Source organism: Ixodes scapularis, unplaced genomic scaffold, assembly GCF_016920785.2.
Source record: "Ixodes scapularis isolate PalLabHiFi unplaced genomic scaffold, ASM1692078v2 PGA_scaffold3__209_contigs__length_174095766, whole genome shotgun sequence".
NCBI lineage: Eukaryota > Metazoa > Arthropoda > Arachnida > Ixodida > Ixodidae > Ixodes > Ixodes scapularis.
The window spans coordinates 64,451,916-64,474,123 of record NW_024609868.1 but is presented as its reverse complement, the minus strand read 5'-3'; the positions used below and the strand labels follow the sequence as shown (position 1 = coordinate 64,474,123).

The 22,208-nt window shown below is 47.3% G+C and overlaps 1 protein-coding gene and 1 pseudogene across 1 annotated transcript; one reads left to right on the top strand and one right to left on the bottom strand.

Annotated features, from left to right (window-relative positions):
* Nucleotides 1-2,508: 2,508 nt before the first annotated feature.
* Nucleotides 2,509-9,084, bottom strand: LOC115321234 (annotated as a pseudogene).
* A 317-nt stretch (nt 9,085-9,401) lies between these two features.
* LOC115323433 lies at nt 9,402-20,573 on the top strand. The gene is made up of 6 exons (XM_040219680.1): nt 9,402-9,440; nt 9,520-9,616; nt 12,734-12,876; nt 14,819-14,976; nt 18,332-18,483; nt 20,368-20,573. The coding sequence occupies exons 1-6, from the start codon at nt 9,426-9,428 to the stop codon at nt 20,571-20,573; spliced, it is 771 nt and encodes a 256-aa protein (XP_040075614.1). The 5' UTR covers nt 9,402-9,425.
* The last annotated feature ends 1,635 nt before the right edge of the window (nt 20,574-22,208 follow it).

Sequence of the window (22,208 nt, the reverse complement as noted above, 5' to 3'; positions counted from 1 at the left end):
GATACTGCAGCTCGGCCAGGAGCATCTCTTGTATGCCGTGAGCGTCCCGGGCCAGTTGCTCCAGGGTGGAATACGTGCGGCCATGCAGGTAGGGCCGGAATCTTGGGTGGCTCTGCTGCATCACCCGAGCAACCCTGTCCGACTCCGACGTCGTTGGGCAGGCTCTTTCATAGAGCTCCTGCATCACCCGTACATATTCGACGAGGGTCTCGTCCGGGTGCTGGGTCCGGCGCTCCAGTTCTCGCTGGACTCGAGACTGGTACCCAGGTGGAAGAAACTCATCTTGAAACTTCCGCCGAAAGTCTTCCCAGGTGAGGAAGGGGGCCACGATGCGCCACCAGCGGGCGGCGCTAGCCTGGAACGCCACGGGCAGCACCCGCGCAAGGACGTACTCGTCCGAGGCTCCCGTGGCGAGCTTATAGGCCGCCAGCTCGGCCAGGAAGTCGGCCACGGACTTCCGGTCGTCGTAGCCCGTGTACAACGGAACCGGCACTTGGGGTCGTGGCCCTTGCCCTTGGTGTCCGTGGTCAGCCAGGACCAGGCGTTGCGCGACGGTGTCGCACAGGTTGGCCACCCGAGCCATCAGGTCCATGGACGTCGGGTCAGGCCCTTTTCCGGTCTCGCCTTGGTCTGCGGCGGCTCTATGGCGGGTCTACATCGCAGTAGCAACCGCAGAAAACAGGCAAACAGAACAAAACAAAACACAGAAGAACGGAAAAACACGCAATATACTACAATATGCACACTATTCACAACGGCCAAGCCCCGATGGCAAAGATGGCGTCCGGTGGCCGAAGCCTAGTCGAACGACCACGTAGGCCTATCGGGGATGGCGAAAGCGAGAAAACCGGGCGAACACGCCTAAAACGGGCTAAAAGCCTGCGGTCCAACCCGCGGGCGAGCAGTAGGCCTCGCGTGGAGCGCCAAATAATGTAGGGTTCGGTGCTACTGCTCACCCGCAAGAAGGACCAACGAGGCAGATCTCCGAAAAAACACACCTTTACTTTCTGGTGGCAGTCAACCGACTGCCGAGCCCCCCGAGACTCCAGCGTGGCTCGCGCGCACGTTGCGCGCCGGGCGCGGAGCACAGGTTCTTTTGCCCGATGATGGGCCGCAAATCCCACAACCTTTAAAGGTGTAAACACTTTTACTGTGGGGGAGGCGGCACCGCTCGCACGGAATAAAACCGGTTTTTCTCCCGGTCCGCTAGCGCCCTTATCTCCCGCTCTTCACCTCCTCGCTTCGGGTCACGGTGGCAAAAGCGGTTTGGAGCACGGAGTCATGAAGGAAAGTAGACCCCCAGGACTCCGCAATATTTGACGTCAACGCACCGGCGCGGATCGCGAGGGAACTTCAAATTCGGCATTTGGAAATTAATTTTTTTTTTTTTTTGCTTGACAAATACTGGATTCCCAAGTTTCGAATTTTGTGGGTAATGTCCCGGCATCGTTTTCAATCGTTTGGAATAATAAAAAAAATGATTTTGATGTGTCAGTGCTCTTTAAGCACGCGAAGAGTACGAGATCACCGACGGGAAGGAAGTGCGCTCCGAGATTGGCCGCTTCCTTTATGCGGGCGCTTTCGTCACAATACGGGCACCCGGAAAAGTTAAAAATATTGAACAATTAAAAAACGAAGTGGTGAAGTCAGAACCGGAAACGGGAATCTATTCGAGTCCCGGTTCACATACAAGTCAAATACGCCTCTGTTTGGACAGCACTTCAGTATTCCAGCCTCTGTAGTAAGTGCGTCGTTAACGCTGCCCGTCGTTGGCAATGGCGCGCAGACGCCGCCATCTTGAACTCGGTGGGTGAAGCGCTGGATCAGTGCTAAGTTACGCCCAATTAGTCAGGGCTGCGTCAGCGCTCTTCCTTGTGCTGATTTAGCGCTGCGACGTATGTGTAAACCAGCCTTCACGCGCATGCTGAAGCACATGCCTTGCACGTATGAGGCACGAACCGGAATGCCATGGAGCGAAAGCTTCCGCCGGAGGGCCAGCGCTTTTGGGCCCGATCCTTAACTTCACATAGCCCGTCACTGTGTAAAGCGCCCGGCCCGTTGCTGGACCAAGCCCAAAATCTGGACGAGTATACCGCGTCGCTGTGCGTTGATATACCACTACTGTATGATGCACGTCAGCGGCCGTACTGTACTGAAAAAAAATTGTCATCTATGGATGACAACTTTGACAACAGCAACATTGATTGAGATTTCCGACAGCAAAACCCCAAAAATAATAACCTCGTGGTGCATGTTTGCGTGCTGATCCTAACATGGTAGGCAGCAGCGAAAACATCACTCGCCCCTCGGGGCATACGAACTTCCCGCTGTCTAAATTTCTAGAACGAATTTCTCATTTAAAATGCAATAAAGACACGTTGCGAAGAGGTTGTATTTCTTTAAAAAAATATAAGTATTCTATGGGCGGGGGAACGCCTTCAGATCCACTTAGCTCCGTGACTCTTGTCCTGTTCACTACTGACAGAACACAGACACCGGCAGCATAAATCAAGTCGGGAGCGACGTCCTATAGCATATACGGTAGCACGCAAAGTCGAATAGGAGCCGGTATCATACGAATTCCAGGCGCTGCAGTTGGTCCCTGAAGGTGTACGTACATCTCCCGCGGCGGCGTGTAGCAGAGAGACCCCACTCTGCGAGTGGAACCTATAGAGGCCCACACGACGGACCCCGGCGCTCTCGGCGCGGGAGCTGGTAATGTAAACGTCCTCGATGGGGAAAAGCTTCACTTGGCCCGTCGCTCTGGAAAGCGTCTCTATACGACGTGTCCGCCCGGCACGTAGCTGGAACCCGCCACGTAGTTCGAATACGAGGACGCAGGGTAATCTTTGAGGCTTACGTGATACTTGTCAGCCAGGTCTCTGATAGGATTGCTGCCCTCGAAGAGCCGGCCATATATGGCATCCGGTGGGTGCGGAGCCATCGTCGCGAAGATGTTGGCAGCGTTCAGGCAGACTTGGGAAATAGTCCGTTACAAGTAACGCAATACTTGTAATCCGTTACTCTTACAAGTAATTTTGTAATTGCCACTCTACATCTTTGCGGCAGTAATTTGTAATGTAATTTCGTGACTAAATATTCGTAGCGCATTACTTTATTACGCGTTACTTTTTTCTAAATATGAGCGTAATACAGAAACTGGAGAAATATGAGCAGGCAATTCAGCAGCATAAAGACAACAAGTTCAACAAAATAGAAAAAAAACTGTGAAGAGGAGAATTACCGGGGGGAAAAAACGATTTTTCGTATGAATGGTTACTAGAAAAATGTGCAAGGCATATACAAATATGCGAAAAACAGGCTTTGTCCACGTGATATAGTGGAGGTATACGTTTGTAGTGACGGGGTAGCGGGTGCAAACACAGCCGACATTCCGCTAGCTTACGGCGACCGGAATCTCTGGAATCCTGCAGACAAAGCTTGCGGTGTGCATGTTATGCACACCGCACACTTTGCGGTGTGTTTTTAGATCTGAAACCATAATAAAACCACTATTTTTGCTTTCAGACAGTGCTTTTATTACAATTGTATAATTTCTCCATGTTTGCTCTTGTACCATTTTTTTGCACCACCAAGTTGTATTTCATTGACAATAAGGGGGCCGGTGGGCTCGTCAAGCTGTCTCGACACAGCTTTTTTCCATGGTCTCCTCCATTGATGTACCATTGATGGAAAATAAATGCATTATTATTATTATTATTATTATTGTGGCATGTCGAATATACGCCGAGTTTATTTCTGAACCATTAGAACGACAAAACCAAATATCTATAATCAATGCAAGTAATTTTGATAGATTAATTTCTAGATATGACTGGAATCGGGTCATTGAAAATTATAACTATCACGATGCCTACTTAAAGCTGGTTGAAATATTTTCAAGCTTCAGAGCCATGAGCAGGAAAACTGTTACAGTTAAAAAACGCAGGCCAAATCGACCGTGGTTAACTTCAGACGTTCTTTCTGCTATAAAAGAAAAGGATATTTTATGGGCACGATGTCGTCGCTCTCCACAGAACAAGGAATTAAAACTGCAATTTCAGGCACAGAGGAACCGTGTAAATGCACTCATTCGCTCAAGAAAGCGACACCATTTTCATGATAAGTTTTTTCAATCACGATTTGATGTTTTGAAGACGTGGGCTCTTGTAAATGAAGTCAAGGGATGTTCTACTAGATCGTCTATTGACGATACAATTAAGAAACATTTTGGAAATGACATGTCACATGTTGCGGAAAGATTTAATCGCTTTTTCGCGACGGATTCGGGTGTGCTGCATGATGAAGATGTCATGCCCTCTAATCTTCAACGCTCCTGCTCAGCATCCGCCTTTCTACCAAACATTACGGCAGAAGATTCACATACGCTTTTATTTAGTTTTAAGCCCGGCAAAGCACCCGGGGCAGATAACATTCGCCTTGCCGACTTACGGCGCAATCTTGATGCACTAAGTAACATCCTGCTTTACGTATTGAACGGAATTATAAACAGTGGAGTAATCCCTATTGGTTTGAAAAGTGCGATTGTTAGACCCATTTACAAAGGAGGTAAGCGTGACAGTGTTGAAAGCTACAGACCGATATCTATTTTGCCGTGTTTAGCCCTAGTATTCGAAAAGCATGTACTGAAAACAATGACCATGTTTCTTGAAAAGTTTGATATGTTATCACCGTCCCAGCACGGCTTTATCTCTGGGCGTAGTACCGACTCGGTTCTTGAGGAATTCGTTGACACTTTAAATGGAACTTTTGACAACAACAAACATGCCTGCGCACTCTTTCTAGACGTTTCAAAGGCATTTGATTCTATTAGTCATAAAGTACTTAAGAAAAAAAATTTACGATTACGCTTTCCGGGGGCCCTTTTTTTTTGTATTCTTGAAGATTTCTAAGCGAATCGGACGCAGCACGTTTCAGTTGGCAAACCCAGCAGTGTCAGCATAAATTTGAAAGCTGGAGTGCCTCAAGGGTCTGTTTTATCGCCACTCTTGTTTAATCTTTACGTAAATGACTTAGCCAAAGCTGTTTCCGGTTGCGATATTTATAATTATGCCGATGACACTTTGTTAGTTTCTCGACATATCAATTTATGCAGCGCGATTTCTTTACTGCAAACCAATGCTACCCGGGTAATAGACTAGTTTGAGGCAAATTGTATTAAAATTAATAAAACAAAACTAATGTGTTTCAGGAGTCCCCTGAAACGCAAATGACCAGACATTCTCTTTGTGTTGCACTCATCGAAATGTACGCGCTGCTTATGTGCACCTATTCGATTTGTTCCTTCCAACAAGTATTTAGGAATCTTCTTCGACAGTGATCTGTCGTGGAATTCTCATCTAAGCTATGCTGCCAAGCGACTGCGAAGTGTATCATGTATGTTGTATTCTACAAAAAACCTTTTTTCCATTTTCTGTTCGAAAGATGATAGTCAATGCTTTAGCCTACGGGTTGCTACGGTACGGTATTACTATTTATGCAAACTGTTCGGTGCTGTGGCAAAATAAACTAAAGAGTATTTTGAGGGGTGTAGCGTACACGTCTATTTCTATGCCGAGTAATGAATTATTTGCATCCCTGTGCCTGCCGCGTTTCCTAGCTCTATTTAAAGGATGTGTAATTAGTAAGCAAGTTCTTTTAAAACGCCTCGTGTAGTGGAACGTGTCTTGAGAGACGGTGAACGTTTCATAATCCCACGTGTTTATACAAAATATGAAAAACGACTGCGCTCATTTTATGTGCCCGAACTCTTTAACGGCTTACCGGACACGTTTTTTTGGTATAACCACAAAGCGCCAATTAAAAAAAAAAAACACTTTAGGATCAATATGCTAAAGTTGTACTTACGTTCTCGTTTTCCAGTTTACATGCAGTGTTAGTCCCCTTCGGCTTTATATCATTAATTTGACACTAATCTTGAATAATCTGCAGATAGTCCCCGATGCTGACTTTAAGCTTGGTTTCCCTTTTGGCCTTTGCCTCCAATATGAAAGAGCAATAATCGTAACACGTGCCTGCCTCTAGTTATTGACAGGGTTTCTGTCTGCGGTCTGGTGGTTATTTGGGTTATTGGTTCAGTTGTGTATGTGCTTTATATTTAAATGAGTATTTTGCGGGAGTTTGTATCTGTATCCTGACTGCTGTGTGTGTGTTTTTTTTTCTTCTTTATTTTACATTGTTGTTTTGCGTGATATCCTTCAATGACTGGTTTGATGTTTTATTACACCGCTGCCGGGTTCAGTCCCACAAGCCGCTATTGGCTTTTGACGGACCCGCATATGTATGTATTGTGTTTATATTTGTGCAGTAAAGATTATTATAATTATTATTATTAGTTATAATATTAATAATAATAATAATTTCACACAAATTGGAATTCAATTGTACTAGATACGGGCATATCAAAGCCTGCAGAGGACTTGTATGATGACGCCCATAAAAAAATTCAAAAGACAGTTATCATGATTCCACAATGCAAAAGATAGAACTATAAAACACACAAAAAAATAATAATAATATCGCGTGTAACCACAAGTGTGTGCACACAAAAGTACGTACGCACAAAAAGTGTGTACACACTTTTGCGTTAAAAAAGTTGGTATGTCTGTAGGTGTATACAGCCTAGAACTGCCTCAACGGGCGGCTTGTCTCCAGCTGTAGACGAGAAATTTAGCCAGTGCATCACAAACCGCTAGCTTGGGGTCTTTAACGTGCACCACGCAGTAGTGATACATAACCACACACCGGTACGATGCTCATCCAGATCGAAACGGGCAAGGGTGGGGATTGAACCCATGATCCCTGGGGTTCTGCAGAGCGAGCTTTCGCTCCACGTGCTCCGAGCTGGTGTGCGCTAGCCCATTTTTTTTCTTTATTATGTGCGCTAGCCCACTCGGCTACCGATCTCTCTCACTTTTGCATAATATAGCATGCGCACCGGTAGCTTTGTCTGCAGAATTCCAGGGATAGTTTTCGGTCGCCGTAAGATATATACCGGGATGGCGGGTGTGCTCGCATCTTTCGCTGCCTTGTCAGCTTACAGGTGAACGAAGTGCAACTACATTCTTTCTCTTAAATACAATATTTTATTTGAACAAGGACTTCCATAATGCGGGCGTATGAGAAATGAAAAGTGGTGTTGCAGAACATTTTTGAAAACATCAAAATGTTTTCTTGATAACTGTACGAGAAAAGTATTGTGAAAGTAATCTGTAACATAACGAGCAAAGTAATCCCTTACTCGTCAACGAAAGTAATTTGTAACGGTAATCGTTAGAAATTACTTGTAACGATTACCATTAATTTGGTAATCGTTGAGGCTCGGTAATTTGTAATTGTAATCCATTACATTTTTTAAGTTACGGGCACAAATCTGCGTTCAGCTACGTGTCGTCGTCTATCTTGACGACGAACCGAGCGTGGCGGCAGAATGTGGACGCCCGCCGCAACATCATGATGAACTTGAGAGTCACGTTACTGTAGGCATCGATGAAGGACCCCTAGATGATGTCCGAGTCTACTGAGGACTCGCTCCGGGTGGTGGACCGAAGTCTTGAGCCGTTGGTGGCACCCAGGAGAAACCCTGGTGGCCGGATGTCCTTGCCCGTGCAGGAGGAACTCTTGACGTCACTAGCGCGATATGCATGGCTCTTCTCACCGGCCGACTTTGAAGTGAGAGCTGGAAAGTTCGGGGTCACGTCATTTTGTTTCCGTACCCCTTTAAAAGACTGAGCTCAAGAATGAACCAAATTGGCTTTCTCACAATTCTCCTTTTTAGAAAATCGCTGGTTCAAGATGTGTGGGCAGAAAACGCCTGTGCTCATCACGGACGGTGGCACGAACCTCTGGCTTGAACGCCTCTCACTGTAGCTTGTGAATCTATAGAACCTGAACATGCGTTTTTACATCAAAAACGCTGGTACTATGATTTCAGAAAAGGTGGATTGCCTTGTGCCAGTTACGTAGCGCTGTTCAAGAAGCTTAGTAGGGGAATGGAGAAGATAATTAGAGGTTGAACGAGCAAGCTGAAAACAGATGTACTCAAAATATTATCGAGGGCGTGCGAATACCGGCTCGAATTGAATAAAGGCTCGTTCACACACTCGGAACCGAGTAGGACCGGCTGAGACGAGACCGTTTTTTAAGCCTCTTGCGACGGATTAGGACCTGGGGGGCTATGTTGCGCTTTTTGCACTCCCAGGAGACTAGGGAGAGGGAAGTGACGTCAACGACACAGCAAACGCAGATTGGGTGTTGATTTCGTTTTCTTCTGTCAACATCCAATCTGCATTTGCCTTGTCGTTGATGTCACTTCCCTCTCCCTAGTCTCCTGGGAGTGCAAAAAGCGCAACATAGCCCTCCTGCCCCGCAGCAGCGCATCTGGTCCCGCGCCATCGTAAGAGGCATAAAAACCGGTCTTGTCTCACTCGGTCGTACTCGGTTGCAAGTGCGTCCTTCACAACCTTCTCAGTAGAAAGGAAAGCCACGACAAGTGCTTTTCTTAGCAGTGTTAAAACTAGGGATGACACTGCGCTATTCAAATCGAGCTATTATTCGCACACACCTAACTATCGATCACCAAAACTACAATTTATAGAAGCGCGCTCACATGCCCCTGTTTCCAGAAAACCGCACTGACCGCACAGTCCCTGACAGACTTCTTCAAGCATGCCTAAGTGAGTGAGAAGATGTTTTCTAACCCTTCAAATAAAGAAAAAAAAAACTGGAGTCAATTTGAATAATACCCATGTCAGACGGGAAAGTAAATGTCATTTTGATCGAATGTCATTCACCGCTCGGCGAATCAGCTCGTGATCCTGGTTCTGCACGTGGCGCATGCACGCGCAGCGTGGCGTATGAAACACGCGGATTTGCCGAGCTGTAATGTCATTTTGCCTAAATGTCATTTAACGTGCCCGTCTGACAGGGGTATAAAAATACTTCGTCAACGTCCATGGCTTTATCTAATAGAAAAAGACGACGCAGTTTACACTTTTTCACGCCGGCACAGATGCAGCATACGGCCAGAGCCATATAGTAGGGTTCGCCGTGACGGCACCACATTGTAAATCAATGAGATCAAAAAAAAAAAAAAAAAACAAGAGATAACTATTAAGAAAGTCTGGGTCATAGTCTTAGACAAGGGTATTTCATTTTCAATCCGGGTTTCACGTGACTTGGCTTTCTTTCGCGCGCATTCTGGCAACGTCCAATCATCTGCAACTTCTGATGAATTTTTGTTCGAACTGCGATAGTGCTGCCAAGCTGACTACTCTTTCGTTTTGTGACTTCGCAACGCTTCACCGGCTTGACCATCTCACGTGCTTTCAAACACGATCGCTCTTGGTCTGCAGTGTTCGCCCATTCTCTTTCAGCAGGTCGCCACGTCAGTGGAGCATTCAAAGATGCCACTACAAAAGGTAACTTTTGTTGGTATAAAAACACGGGGTTCTTTCAATAGCGACCTGCATTTTTGTTCCTCATTTACGGCATTTCTAGGTGACCCAAAGGAAAGGTCGGGCGGTTTTGAACACGAAAAAGGCAGTTTTCAACAAGAGTCACGGCAGTTCTTATCTCTCGCAGTCATTTATTCTGAGTAAGTACCTATTTTGTCGAATTCTTGAAGAATGGCGTGTTGATTAACGTTACATGGAAAGCGTCTCGCCAAATGCGCGTTTCTTGAGCAGTAACATCAGCTCAGGATGCTTTTTTGCTTAGTATCTGTCGAAATAGGACCCCCTTTCCAAATAGAACATGAACACTTTATTTTATATTATGGGTCGAGACGTCTGTAGGGGGTATTCCCTGGACGCCATATTCGAGGGCGAAATGTAGACCACATGCTCAGAACGAGGCTGCTAAGACCGGCAGTCTTGATGGTGCGGGATGCACGTAGCAAAAAAACTGGGGGAGCCCGCCGTCAGCACGCGCTCAGCAGCCGAGCTCACAGCTATGGTCGCAAGCTAATACTCGCCATATTGTTGGGCGTTGTTCACAGTGCATGCTCAGAACTAGCTCCTATTTATCGCCTTTCAAGAGCAACGATCATGATTTTGTGGAATAGACGTTCAACATGCATCCTGGTGCTTTCCTCGCAGGCAGCGAAGTCAAAGCTGTGGGTATACCCCTGCGCGCGTAGACCTTGAGCATCGATCAACGCTGTGATTGCGCGGTGTTCGCTTTTTTTTTTTGTTATGCCAGAAAAAGTTGTTCTCGAGCATCGTTCTGAGCATGCGCTGCGAACAACTCCCAACAAAATGACGTCGCGCGCGTTCCACCTACCGATGGACAGCAGCGGTTCATCGTTAGGTTTGAGGCAGTGTGCGCGTGTGACCTAGCGCTTTAGTATCTGTGCCCTTGTTTGTATGTCTTCTATTCGCGCTATTATTTTTGGTGAATCGAAGTACTAGAAAGTGCTTTTCGCGCATCGTAAGATTCGTAACTGCAATGCCACTTTTTTTTTCTTTCTTCTGTGCCGACTGGCTTGACAGTGGATGTTTGCAAATTAAAATTTTGCGTAGCAGCAGTATAAACTGGAAGAGAGCGTGCACTTTACACAAAATGCGCTGCCCTAGCTTACGTGTTGGTTGCCGTTATCTATGAAAGCGTGGACACACCGTCGTGACTAAAGGCCCATACGCACATTCGCGTTTGAGCGCGGTGCGTTCCGTAGCGGCAAGCGGACGCGTTGCATTGCGAAGACCGCTTGCGCTAAACTTGTGCGCACAGGTGCGTTGACACGCAGTCAACCGCAGTCAAGGGCCAGTAAAAACGCGCTATCGTCGCTAGTGGCTCACCAATAGTAAGCGAAATCCAAGGCAACATGCCGGCGCACGGCGACACCGTCGAAGTGTCGCCGTCTTCCCCGACGTTTTGTCAAGCTTGAACCATCGCAGCCTTGGAAAATACAGTCCCCATGCGCCGCTCCCCAAAACGAAAAAGCAAGCACTGCGACCGGCGAACTGGATACGTCTCGTCGAGTCGGCAGGGTGGGGCGAGCGAACATGTCACCCCCTCTCCTCTTTCGGCACCTGATTGGTCGAACGCACCCGAACGCAGCCCAACGCTTCGGAGAGTTGAGCGAGTCTCTACTCGCTTGCGTCGCGCTACCGAGCGTTGCGGGAAGGCGCGCGTCGCTCCGCAAGCGACCGCGCCTGGCCGCAAGGACTCCGCAACGCACTCAAACGCGTTCAAACGCGAATGTGCTTATGGACCTTTACGCAAGGTTGCGAACTCATCGCCCCATGTGGCAGTTTCTTTACTCAAGAAACTTTTTTTTTTTTTACTAACTCACATTTCGTCGGCTGTACTACATGCAGGGGCCACCTTCACTTCGTAAAAAGTGTTGAAACTTCTTTAAAGGGGTCATAAAGAGATATCGGGTTGGAATGTTCATGACTTTGCAGAGGCGTTCTGTTCCTAGTCTGGCCCGACTAAACTTATTACAGACCGCCACTGATCCAGAAGCTTCTTTGTCGCGGTGAAATTGTGATGATGAAAAGGGACTATTTCCCTCAGTAATTGTTAGATCGACACCACCCGCCTGACGACAGTCGAGCGCCAGCTCATAGATTGAACACGAGAACGGCGTGAGCACTCGACTTCAGCTCGTAACGATCAATGCCCCGGTGGGCACTCGGGTAGGGGCTCGTGTTCAACCGCTGCGGTGATAAAAATAGCCGAACTCTAATAACAATGCCTGGAGCTCAGCACGCGTTTTTTGCCAACCCCAGCGCGTGGGCATGATTAATGCCCCTCTTCCCGAGAATTCCTTTTGTGTGTCCCAGAAGTCGCTATTGCCGCTCTTTACGATTATAGAAGATTAACCAGTCAGTCAAAATTTGTACAAAAGCAGCCGCTTCGGTGGCTGGAACGACTAGGCCATCCTCTCGACGTCAGCCTCGCCTTAGCTTTGCTCGTCCCGAGACAAACTACGCGTCACTATTGCATTGGATGTCACGTGCTCTCCACTGGCTATTCTCCGAGCGCTTGCTATAGTGGGCCGTTTATAACGAAAAATACAGCCACCAGGCTCAAAATACAAACGTGCCTTTGTCATTTACGGATTTGTGGATCATATTCAACCTATTTTTGAACACGACGGGTTTATTTCAAATTTCGTTGAGGTATCCCTTTAAGAGGGCCAAGTCAGCGAAGCCCAAATCGTCCAAGCCCAAAAAATCCAAAGGCAGAAAAGGCCGCCGCACCCAAGAGCCCCCAAAAAGCCCAAGACGGCGAAAAAGGTTTCTGCTAAGAAGACTGCTGCAAATAAGGCTTCTTCCAAGAAGTAGATGTTCTCTCGAATATCCACTACAGAAAAAAAGTGCTTGTTTGTGTTTTTGTTTGTTGTGTGTTTGTTCTTTCTTGTTGTTGCTGACGTTACCAATGCGCTCGTTAAGTATTTATGCTTGTTCTGGTTTTTTTATCCTGCAACAGACTATAGACCGACACGCTGTTTACAAACAAACCCGCGTTTGCCCACACCAGGTGTGGGCACTGCGCATGCACAGAAACCGAATTCGAGTGAACTGAAGCGTCTGCGCATGCGCAGTGCCGTCGACAGCGCCACCGCTGCTGCGTGACGTCAGAGACGCGTGTTGGTCTATAAATGCATACATCCTTCGTTTTTTTTTTTGCTTGTCAAAAAAATTTTTTTTTGTGTGTGTGTGGTTTTTATGTTTTTTTGTGTGTGTGTTTTTTTACGTCTCCCCAGCCAAGCTGAAGAAGCGGTTGCGAACTGTGATCGAGCAGAACAAGGTGCTGGCCTTTGTCCTCGCTGAAGCCAAAAACCAGAATAGCAGGCTCAAGACTGCAGCAGTACGCCAAGGAAAGATCGAGCGTCTCTTACTTCCACAGGTACTCAGTTTATTTTCACTCTGCGTTCTTTGAAAACACACCATTCTGATGTCCACAAAGTGTAATGAAACCGTGCATACTGTTTTATTTTTTCTCGAGCCCCTAGTTATGTTGTGCCTTTCACGGCGTCAGTGAGAAATGAGAGCGAATCTTCGACACACTTGTTTCATGGCGATGTGATAAGGCGAGGGATGTTTTAACCTAAGCAGTGTGATCGTTAACATTGAGCTTTAACTTTGATTAAATGCACACCGTTACGATGCCAGTGTGTTGCATCCATTAGGATGACGTATAATCGTATCATTTACGATAGGGTACAAATGTTGGCGTCAGGGACAGAAGATACAAACTTGGGACAATGTATCTGGCATATGCGTTGTTTGCCGAGAAATGTTATATCGGGCGTACGTTCGGTATTTCACCCGAGAATAATTGTGCTTTTAATCTGGCTTAAAAAAATAAAAGACGTGTACAAATCTCTGTAATGCGAAATAAAAGCGCAGCTCAAGCGAAGGAAGAGGGGGGGGGGGGGGGGGGGGGGGGTACACGGAGGGGAGGATATGCCGCTCCGTACCCTCCCCTCTTGCTTCTTAATCCGCTAAAGTTAGCGGGTAATATTTCTCTGCAAAATATAAAGCGGGAAAATTTTCCCGCTATGTTTAGCGGGAAAATTTCTTTGCTAAATTTAGCGGGAAAATTACCCCTGCTAAATTTAGCAACAAATTTCCCGGCTAAATTTAGCGGGTTAAGTTTCTCCGCTAACTTTAGCGGGGAAATTGACGTCACGTGTCCTCAACATCAATTCAGACTCTCCGCTAAATTTAGCGGGGAAAATGACGTCACATGTTTTTGTGTCACGTTACCCATAAACACATTCAGTTTCTCCGTTAGATTCACCGGGAAAATTGACGTCACGTTACCTCAACAATTATATTTTCCGCTAAATTTAGCGGGGCGGTTACGCCGACGGCGACGCCGCGAAACGCGGAAACGGGCGCCTAAGAGCTGCGCTCTCAAAAATAAAAGACGTTTTCAAATCTCCCTAATGCGAAATTAGAGCGCAGCTCTTGAGGAGGAGGAGGGGAGGGTACGGAGGGGAGAGTATGCCCCTCCTACTTCTCCGTACCCTCCTGTCCTCCATTCTCTCCTCTCCCTCTTCCTCCAATTCAGTCTCCCTGCTAAATTTAGCGGGGAAAATGACGTCGTGTAACCTCAATACCAGTTCGATTCCCCGCTAACTTTAGCGGGGAATTAAATTGGTGTGGACGTCACGTGACGTCAATTTTCCCGCTAAATCTAGCGGAGAAACAAATTTTTCCGTTAAATTTAGCGGGGAATTGAAGTAGTGTGAGGTCACGTGACGTCAATTTTGCCGCTAAATTTAGCGCAGTTACGACGACGCCGCAAAACACGGAAACGGGTGCCTAAAAGCTGCGCTCCTAAAAAAAAATATATGGTGTGTGTGCGTGTGTGCGTGCGTGCGTGCGTGTGTGCGTGTGTGCGTACGTGTGTGCGCGTGCGCGTGCGCGAGTGCGTGCGTGTGTGTGTGTGTGTGTGTGTGTGTGTGTGTGTGTGTGTGTGTGTGTGTGTGTGTGTGTGTGTGTTTGTGTGTTCCCCGCTGTTGCTTCTTTGCCGTCATGTGGGTGAGCGCAGTGTCTGTGGGGCCGTGTAACATCTCTGCTCCTTAGAGAATGGGAAATCGTAAAATCGTAAAAAATTAAATAAATTCGTTTTGAGCTTTTCTATGTTAGGTGAACTGGCCCTTTATATTTCAATTCACATTAAGGTTGACGACTTATTGACTTCTACTTCAAATAATCACTGGGCGATGGGGCGTTTTCCGATTTTAACCGATTCTTTGGTTTATGGGTGCCTTTGGGTTGTAACCATCAATCCTGCAGCCACCAGTTGTCGAGCGTCGTTGTGCCTGTGCCTGTTTCAGCTGAAAGTATGGATGGAGGAGAGCTTGAGTCACATGCAAGAGATCACCCGAGTCCACGGGCGAGCGATTCTGTCTATCCATAACATCCTCATGTACGGCCATGACGTCAGCCTGGCCCCTGATTGCGGAGATGTCTTCCAGGAGGCGCCGCCACCGAGGTAAGTTCAGGGTAAGATGCGAAATAAGCGGCCTGAGAAACGGTGCTTGAATCTGTATAGGAAACATATGGCAGCGGGTGCTTTACTTTCTAAAAAGAAATGATGCAGAAGGCAGAGTTCCGGGCCCCTTTCTGCTGATCTAGTTTTGCGAACGGTAGATACTCTTAGGCGCAAACGAAAAGAATACAAACTGTCAAGTAGATGAATGGATAGATCAACAGTAGAGATATATCCATTCATTGCACCGCATTGGCTCAATTTTGCCATTGCAGGGCAAGGAAAAGATTCAAGATGATCGTTTGAAAAATGACGAACGATGCCATTTTGTTATCTTCCTTCGCAATAATAAAATCAACACAAAGGTCGTAGCCGCTAGTAGGAAGCAATAAAAAGTTTCTTAAAGGTCGTGGCGGCAACGTTTCGCTAAGAGATTTGCGAAACGTCGGCCGCCACTCTCAGGCCATCAGCAGACTTTCGTACCGGGCGGCATATTGCACAACCTAGTTTCGACCTCTGTCTCGGTTGCACCAGATGAGCCCCTTCTGGCTTTTCTGAACATTCTAAACAGTCATTGGCTTTGTGGCCTTTTTGAGCCTTTGGCCCCTTTGAAGAACTGCGCAACTCTCACGGTATAAACGGTGCACAACACCGAATCCGAGGTGCTTTATTGTAAGCTGTATTGCGATTATCTCGATATCAAGAACATCTTACTCTCAGTACTGATTTAGACAGCATGCGCTGCATCACAGGGAATGAAATGTCGTTCAACAAACAGAACATATACCCCCAGGCAAAGAGTTAATACTCCACATCGAATGTGACCTTTTCTTGTTTCAGGGCTTTACCTCAACTCGTGAAAGTTGCAGAGCCTGAGCCATTGTTTTCAACGAGAGGCACATGAACGAGACATTGAATAGACCTAGTGCTTAAAGGTGCCCTCAGGAGGTTTTTGAGATCGCCTAAATATCGCGATAGTTCTTTCTGCGGGCTCTGAGCTAAGCATCCTAGAAATCCATAAATCATAACGATGCTTGGCCGATTTCCATATTAAACAAACAATCAAAGATCGAAATTATCTCCGGCGTTGGGAGGAACGACGTGCCGGCAGCCAGGACGGCATGTGACCAATGAAAACGCAACATTTCGTTGAGATTGCAAACACTGTTCTTACAAAATATGTAAACTTTTGTAGATAATAAAAGCAAAGAGTGGTCGAAAAATGTTAATTTTTCGCGGAGAGGGAACATAATACAGCAATAATAGTCATAAAAATAGGAAACTATATTTATTTTTTTTTGTCTTTCGCGGGAGTGCAGTCCGGTCGTCAGCGCGCGAGAGCGCGACCGCTGGGTTCATTCCATTTAGCGATCTCTGGGCGGCACCATTTTGTTCGACAGCAGCGCCCTCTCCATACATCCGGGAAATTCAGCGGGTTCGGCGGGGTAAAACGAGAGAGAGGGCACGCGCCGACTCCGCTAGCAGACGACAAACCGGGAGGTTGCCATTCTCCATCTTTGGGCTGTATCGGCGGGCTGTACGGAACATCGAACTCTCGCTCGTGGCTGCCGTTGTAAAGTGGTTCGCGTTCTTAGAATAGTTATGGCTACTCCAAAATCAGCCTATAGCTCTCTGTTGTTCTATTTCGGTAAATGATCAACTAACATATCTTCCTTCCGTTACTTAAATAGCAGTTGAGTCGGCCGGCAGTACCCCCAACTACTGCGTGTATTGCGGCAGGAGAGCACGTTTTTAGTTATTATTTCAGATTTCCACTCATGGTCGCTAAAGGCCTACACCAGTACGAACTTTGTATAGTAAAAAAATATAGAGCAACCGGATTTACTTTTCGCCGGAGAGATCGGCCAATCTGACAGTTTTTCCTCTTTTTTTTTTATTTGCACGCAGGTAACAGCGCAATTGGACCCTGTGAGTCTTTTTATCTAGCATAGTATTACACGATAACTGGCATACCAAAATATGCGCATCTGCGCTTGAAATTTCCAAAATGACGCGATTTTAAACAGTTTGTACGCCAGCCGAATGCTAGCTACAGCCCACTCGGCGGAGCAGACGAGATGCGGGTGAGAGGGGGAGGGCATTTTTTTTTCTCTTTTTACCCTCTCTGCTATGACCCTAATGGAACGGTCTATACTTGCCAGTGACAGGGAGAGCCACATAATAGGCGTATCCGGTATGGGCGACGAAAAAATAATAAAACGCTTCAACCTGTAACTAGTAAACAAATATAGGGGATACAAAACGAGAATGAGTGACGGTTACGCTTATCTCCTAAATGTCTTCAATTGGCGTAACTACGGCAAAACAATGTTTTCGCTCATACTGGAAGTGACGACAATTGAAGATGGCGGCGCGCTTGTGGAAAATGTCTATACTCAAAGCCTGGCAGTTCGACGGCGGAGCCATGTGCCCGGTCGCAGATTTGGAACGCGAGAGTCTGGTAGCACAGAACACTTCTCGGGGAACCTGGACGTCAGCGCACAGCTTTTTGCAGCGGCGAGGACCGGAAACATGGTTTTGAAACCCGACGAGAAAAGGAACGGGAGCGCGAGGAGCACGAGCGGACATTCCATCGCTCGGGAGAAGTGTGTTTCAGCGTCTCGCCGCAGCGGGGCGCCCGTCACGTGGCTCTCCTCTCATCCGTTGTCTGCCGCTCTACCTTTTCAGTTTCGGCGGCCGCTTCTCGTGGCGATCTGCCAGGCTTTGGCAGTATAGAGGAGGCTATGGTAGCGTCGTAGTCCGGGCTGTATGGGCAACGAGCCGCGCGCATTCGAGATATCACTCCTCGGTTCCACCGCTCAGAGACGCGAAGATCCTTCGCTTGCTATTTACTGACAGTGGTCCTGGTTTCGGAACATACTCCACCCATCGCCAGAGATGACGTCGGTGTTTGGCGATCTTTTATTGCTTTTTAATATGAAAATCGGCCGCGTATCGTCATGATATAGGCGTTTCTAGGATGCTAAAAACCAGCAAGGTGAGTTATCACCTTTTTAGGTGATCTCAGAAACCTGCTCAAGGCACCTTTAAGGGCCAGCATAGTTTTAAAATGAGTCAAAAAAGGAGATGAGACACTTTAAGGGCGCCGCCTCGGTGGCTCCGAGGCGAGAGCGCCAGCCTACGGATCCCCATGTGGCGGGTTCGAATCCCGGCCGAAGTGCCCGCAATCTGACGGAGGCTTATTGCAGAGAAGGCGCCGTGTAACCAACCGAGCCAACATGTCTTTTTCTAGGTCTCCTTATCCGGAAAGCTAAAAATAAACAACGTCCCCGTAAAAAAAAAAAAAAAGGCAACTTGTGGAGACAAATTACACGCGCGATGCGTGCTTTTCCTGCAGACGGAGGTCCTTGCACCCCCCTGGCAGTCGCCTCACGGCAGATCTGACTGTGGTTGAGGAAGACCACACCGGAGAGCAGGAGTCTTTCTCTCCCGGCCAACAGAACCTACCGGCACAGAACGAGGACAAGCTGCTGCTGCCCGAGATCCTGGGTGTGTAGAGATCGAGGTCATTCCACATTCCCGAACTAATCCCGAACTACTTTACTGTCGGTTGCTCAGGGCGGTGCTTGAGCAGGCTTGCACTGCGTGTGCTTCCTCGCTTGAGTTCACTCGCCCCCCCCCCACGAATGTCGCAAGGAATGGTTATTCCAAGGTCTAGAAGCACTCCAATGGCGACAGAGAGCTGAATCTAAACAGAGTTGATCTTTTTTTATTTTATTTGATGCTTAATGTATATTGGGTGTTCCATTTTAATTCGAACAGACATCAGATAGCATTGGCTGCGTCTGGATTTCAGCTGAAACGAAGTATAGAAAAATGACGAATTCCAGGCTACCGCTTAGAAATTCGACTACCTTCAAAATTGTTGCACCAAAAAAACAAAAAAACAAAAAAACAAAAAAAAAAAAACACGCACATTGTTTCAAGTATGAACTGCGAAAATGGAAACTCCTAGAACTTTAAGCAATTTGCATTCAACACCGCGTCGGAACTCATTCTGGTTCGATTAGTACTTTGATTTAGGCCCAGAAAACCCGCCGGACTTAAATCCAAAGTGCACAAGAACTTTGGCGCATTCAGACGGGGCGGAAGACTAATGAGAACGGTAGACCTGATGATGACAATGATACAAGACTCGAAGCACGATATACAAGATTACGCAAATAAATTTGAACGAAGTTACACAGCCGTGAAACGGGACTATAAATAGTAAAGTTGGTTTACGATGAGCAATAAATATTATCACGAGAGAACCCGCCTTTTAACGCACTTTTCACTAGTTTTTTTATGGTATCTTCGTTCGCGTCAGTGTTGTACGGGACGGCGTTTCAGGGAACCACGTTCCTGGAAGGCGCTCCCTTTGAGGGCACCGGAGGAACGCCGTCGTTTCATTCTGCCCAAGTGGAACTGGAACGGGAACTCGTTACATCTTTACTAAAACGAAAAAAAAACGGCGTTTCTTTTTTTTCTGTTTAGTGTTTTTTTTTATTTCTTTTAAATATTCCTAAGGGGAATTTGTATAAAATAGAACTATCTTTACGAAGAGCGCGATCTCGATAACTTTTTGTTACTTATTCTAGGATTTATTTTGTGGGGTCCTCACTCCGTAACATTGGGGTGCAGGCGAGCTGGTGGATATTGATCCTGTTTTTAATGCCCAAGACAGCGGTACAAAAAAAAAAAAAAAAAAGCTTTTAGTCGAAGGAAAATACACAGAAAGAGGGACGTCTCGAACTCGGTACTTTCTTTACTTCCGGGAATCCTCATACGCACAGAAATCTAAAGTCGAAGACGGTTCCATATGTGACCAGGCGTCTAACTACCTCAAGACGGAGCTAGCTTCGGCGACCTCCACAGCCAGGGCAGATATTGCCGTCTCCTCAACACCAGACAACTTCTCAATCGGGCAACGAACCCTTCAGTCCGAAGCACAGGACCAACTGTCTCGGAACCTGCTGGTGCCAGTCGACCACCCGCTGTCGCAGATGAACAGCTTCGAGGGATTGCAGAGCCTTTTCCTCGAGTACAACACGGCAGTGACTTGGAGTGCTTCGGTGGAAAGTTTGTTTAGCCTTACCAACGAAGTGCTGACGAAAAGAAACGGGCTCGTCTTGCGGAGAGCAACATCGAGAAGCGACTGTTGTTAAGTTCGAACAAGGAACTGTGTTAGATTGAAACATGTGAGGTTGTTGTAAAGCTTCCGTAGAATGTGCCGCGCTTTTCCTTCCCGGCTCATAGTACATTTGGCTCGTCTGAATCGCCCTCCACAAACATGGATGTGGTCAAACGCTGGGAAGGAAAAGCCGAATTTTAAGTTCTGCAGGCCTTTTTAGAGTTATCAACATTAACATTGTTGGGTCATACGCATTACAGAAACTCCGAGCAACGACGACTGCCAGTCATTCCTACACGCTCCGAGTCCAGGGCGGTCCGACGAGCAGGCTTCGCTGGCTCCTGGCCAGGAGGACATGCGCCTGAGCACGTCGCCGTGCACCGAGGGATCGAGCTTTCTGCTTTACGAACGTCTGGGTGAGAACAGCGCTGTACAGTTGCCCCTCCCCGTTCTGCCTACCTTATGAGCTGCACGTAAATCAAACAAATGCTGAGCGCAAGTTCGACTGCTTTTTGCACAGAGGTTGCGATGGTGTCAGAACGTCGAACTCCTATTGGCTGATTGAAAAACATAGTGAGTAAACCTGAAGGCATCTAGCATTGATGTCGACCCACTATTTTTTCAACCAAAGCCAATCGGTGCTCGGCATCATTCTGGCATCAGTGCAACTTCTGCGCAAAAGGCAGACGACTTGGTCTCTGCATACCACCTGGAAGACCAGGCCTTTTCTCCCAAATGTCATGACTAGTGGATACAAGCAGCGCCGCCTACCCCCGTCAACGTCGCCGCCAGCGTGTCTTGCAACGTGTTACGAGCGCGACGCTAGCACGCGACGCCGCCAATATAGACGCGTCTGCCGCTTTGCGTGGCGTGCTCTCGCCCAGCTTAGGCGTGTTCGTCGCTTGAGGCGGGTTGGAGAACTGCTAACGATGGGCCGTAATGCCTTGTCTCCTCGGTGCTATCGCACCAACAGATGGACCCACTCGAATAAGCACTACTCATCACGAACCTTTCAGAGCGAATTCCCAGGCTGAAGAAAACATCCTCATACTAATCCTTCTTATCGCTATCGTCCACGTGTATCGTTGAAGTTTACAGAGCCTTGAAAAGACTGAATTCTTTCTCGCCTAAGACGAGTTCGGGGGAAATGTTGAGAGCGTGTCGACTTTCAGGCGCACCTGATCAAGTGTTCAGGCTTTGCACAGCCTAACGACTATATTTTAAATGTACACTGACTGCTTTCAACAAGTTAAAGATGAATGTCGGTGGGGGGGTAAGGGTGTGAATCAACATTCAGTTTGAACAAGCAAATAGCTTTATTATTTCTTTTAATCTCATTTGTTTTCCAAGAATAATGGGACAAAATGCAGGATATGTGATAGAGGGGGCAATTATGGCGGACTTGTCTTGGCAGTGCAGCGTTATGGTGGACATGGGGGCCAAAATCATCTGGCCAGAAGCACTTCTCTAAAGCGGAAAAAAAACATTAAGAATCAGATTATTATCAACTGTATGAACGGCTGTTAAAAACTGTAGGGGTAGTCAGGCCCTGAAAAGGCATGTACCATACCGTAAAGGTCTGTCCAAACGGGACACTTCAGGGGTGCCTGAAAGGCGGTTCAAACAGGACACGTCAAGAACGCGTGAAGCGACACCCTCTGTCATATAAAGTAAGGCACACCGCTTCCGTCCGATTTTTTTTTTTTTTTTGGGGGGGGGGGGGGGCGGCTGGGAGGAGCTTCCTTCCGCCAAGGTTAAGAGTGTAGTGGAAGCTCCTGCCACCTCCCTCCCCTTTGGCAGAGCGAACGCAGAAGAGGAGGTCGCCTCCTCTCCAGTGAAGTGAAGAGAGGTGGTAGGAGTTTCCACTTCATACTCATCACGTGGGTGGACATTACACGCTCTGCTGACTGTCAGTCAATCGTCCAAGACCTCCGCTGCTCTTCAGGTCCCGAAAACAAGAAAGGGAAGGATACGAAAGTATGCGTGTGTTGGCGATGTAGTCGGAAAAGGAAGCAAAGCAATCGTCGTTGTGGGCTTTGTCACTGCCCCTAAAATACAAGGTCGCGGCAGAACACATGAACACGAAACAGGCACGCCATTG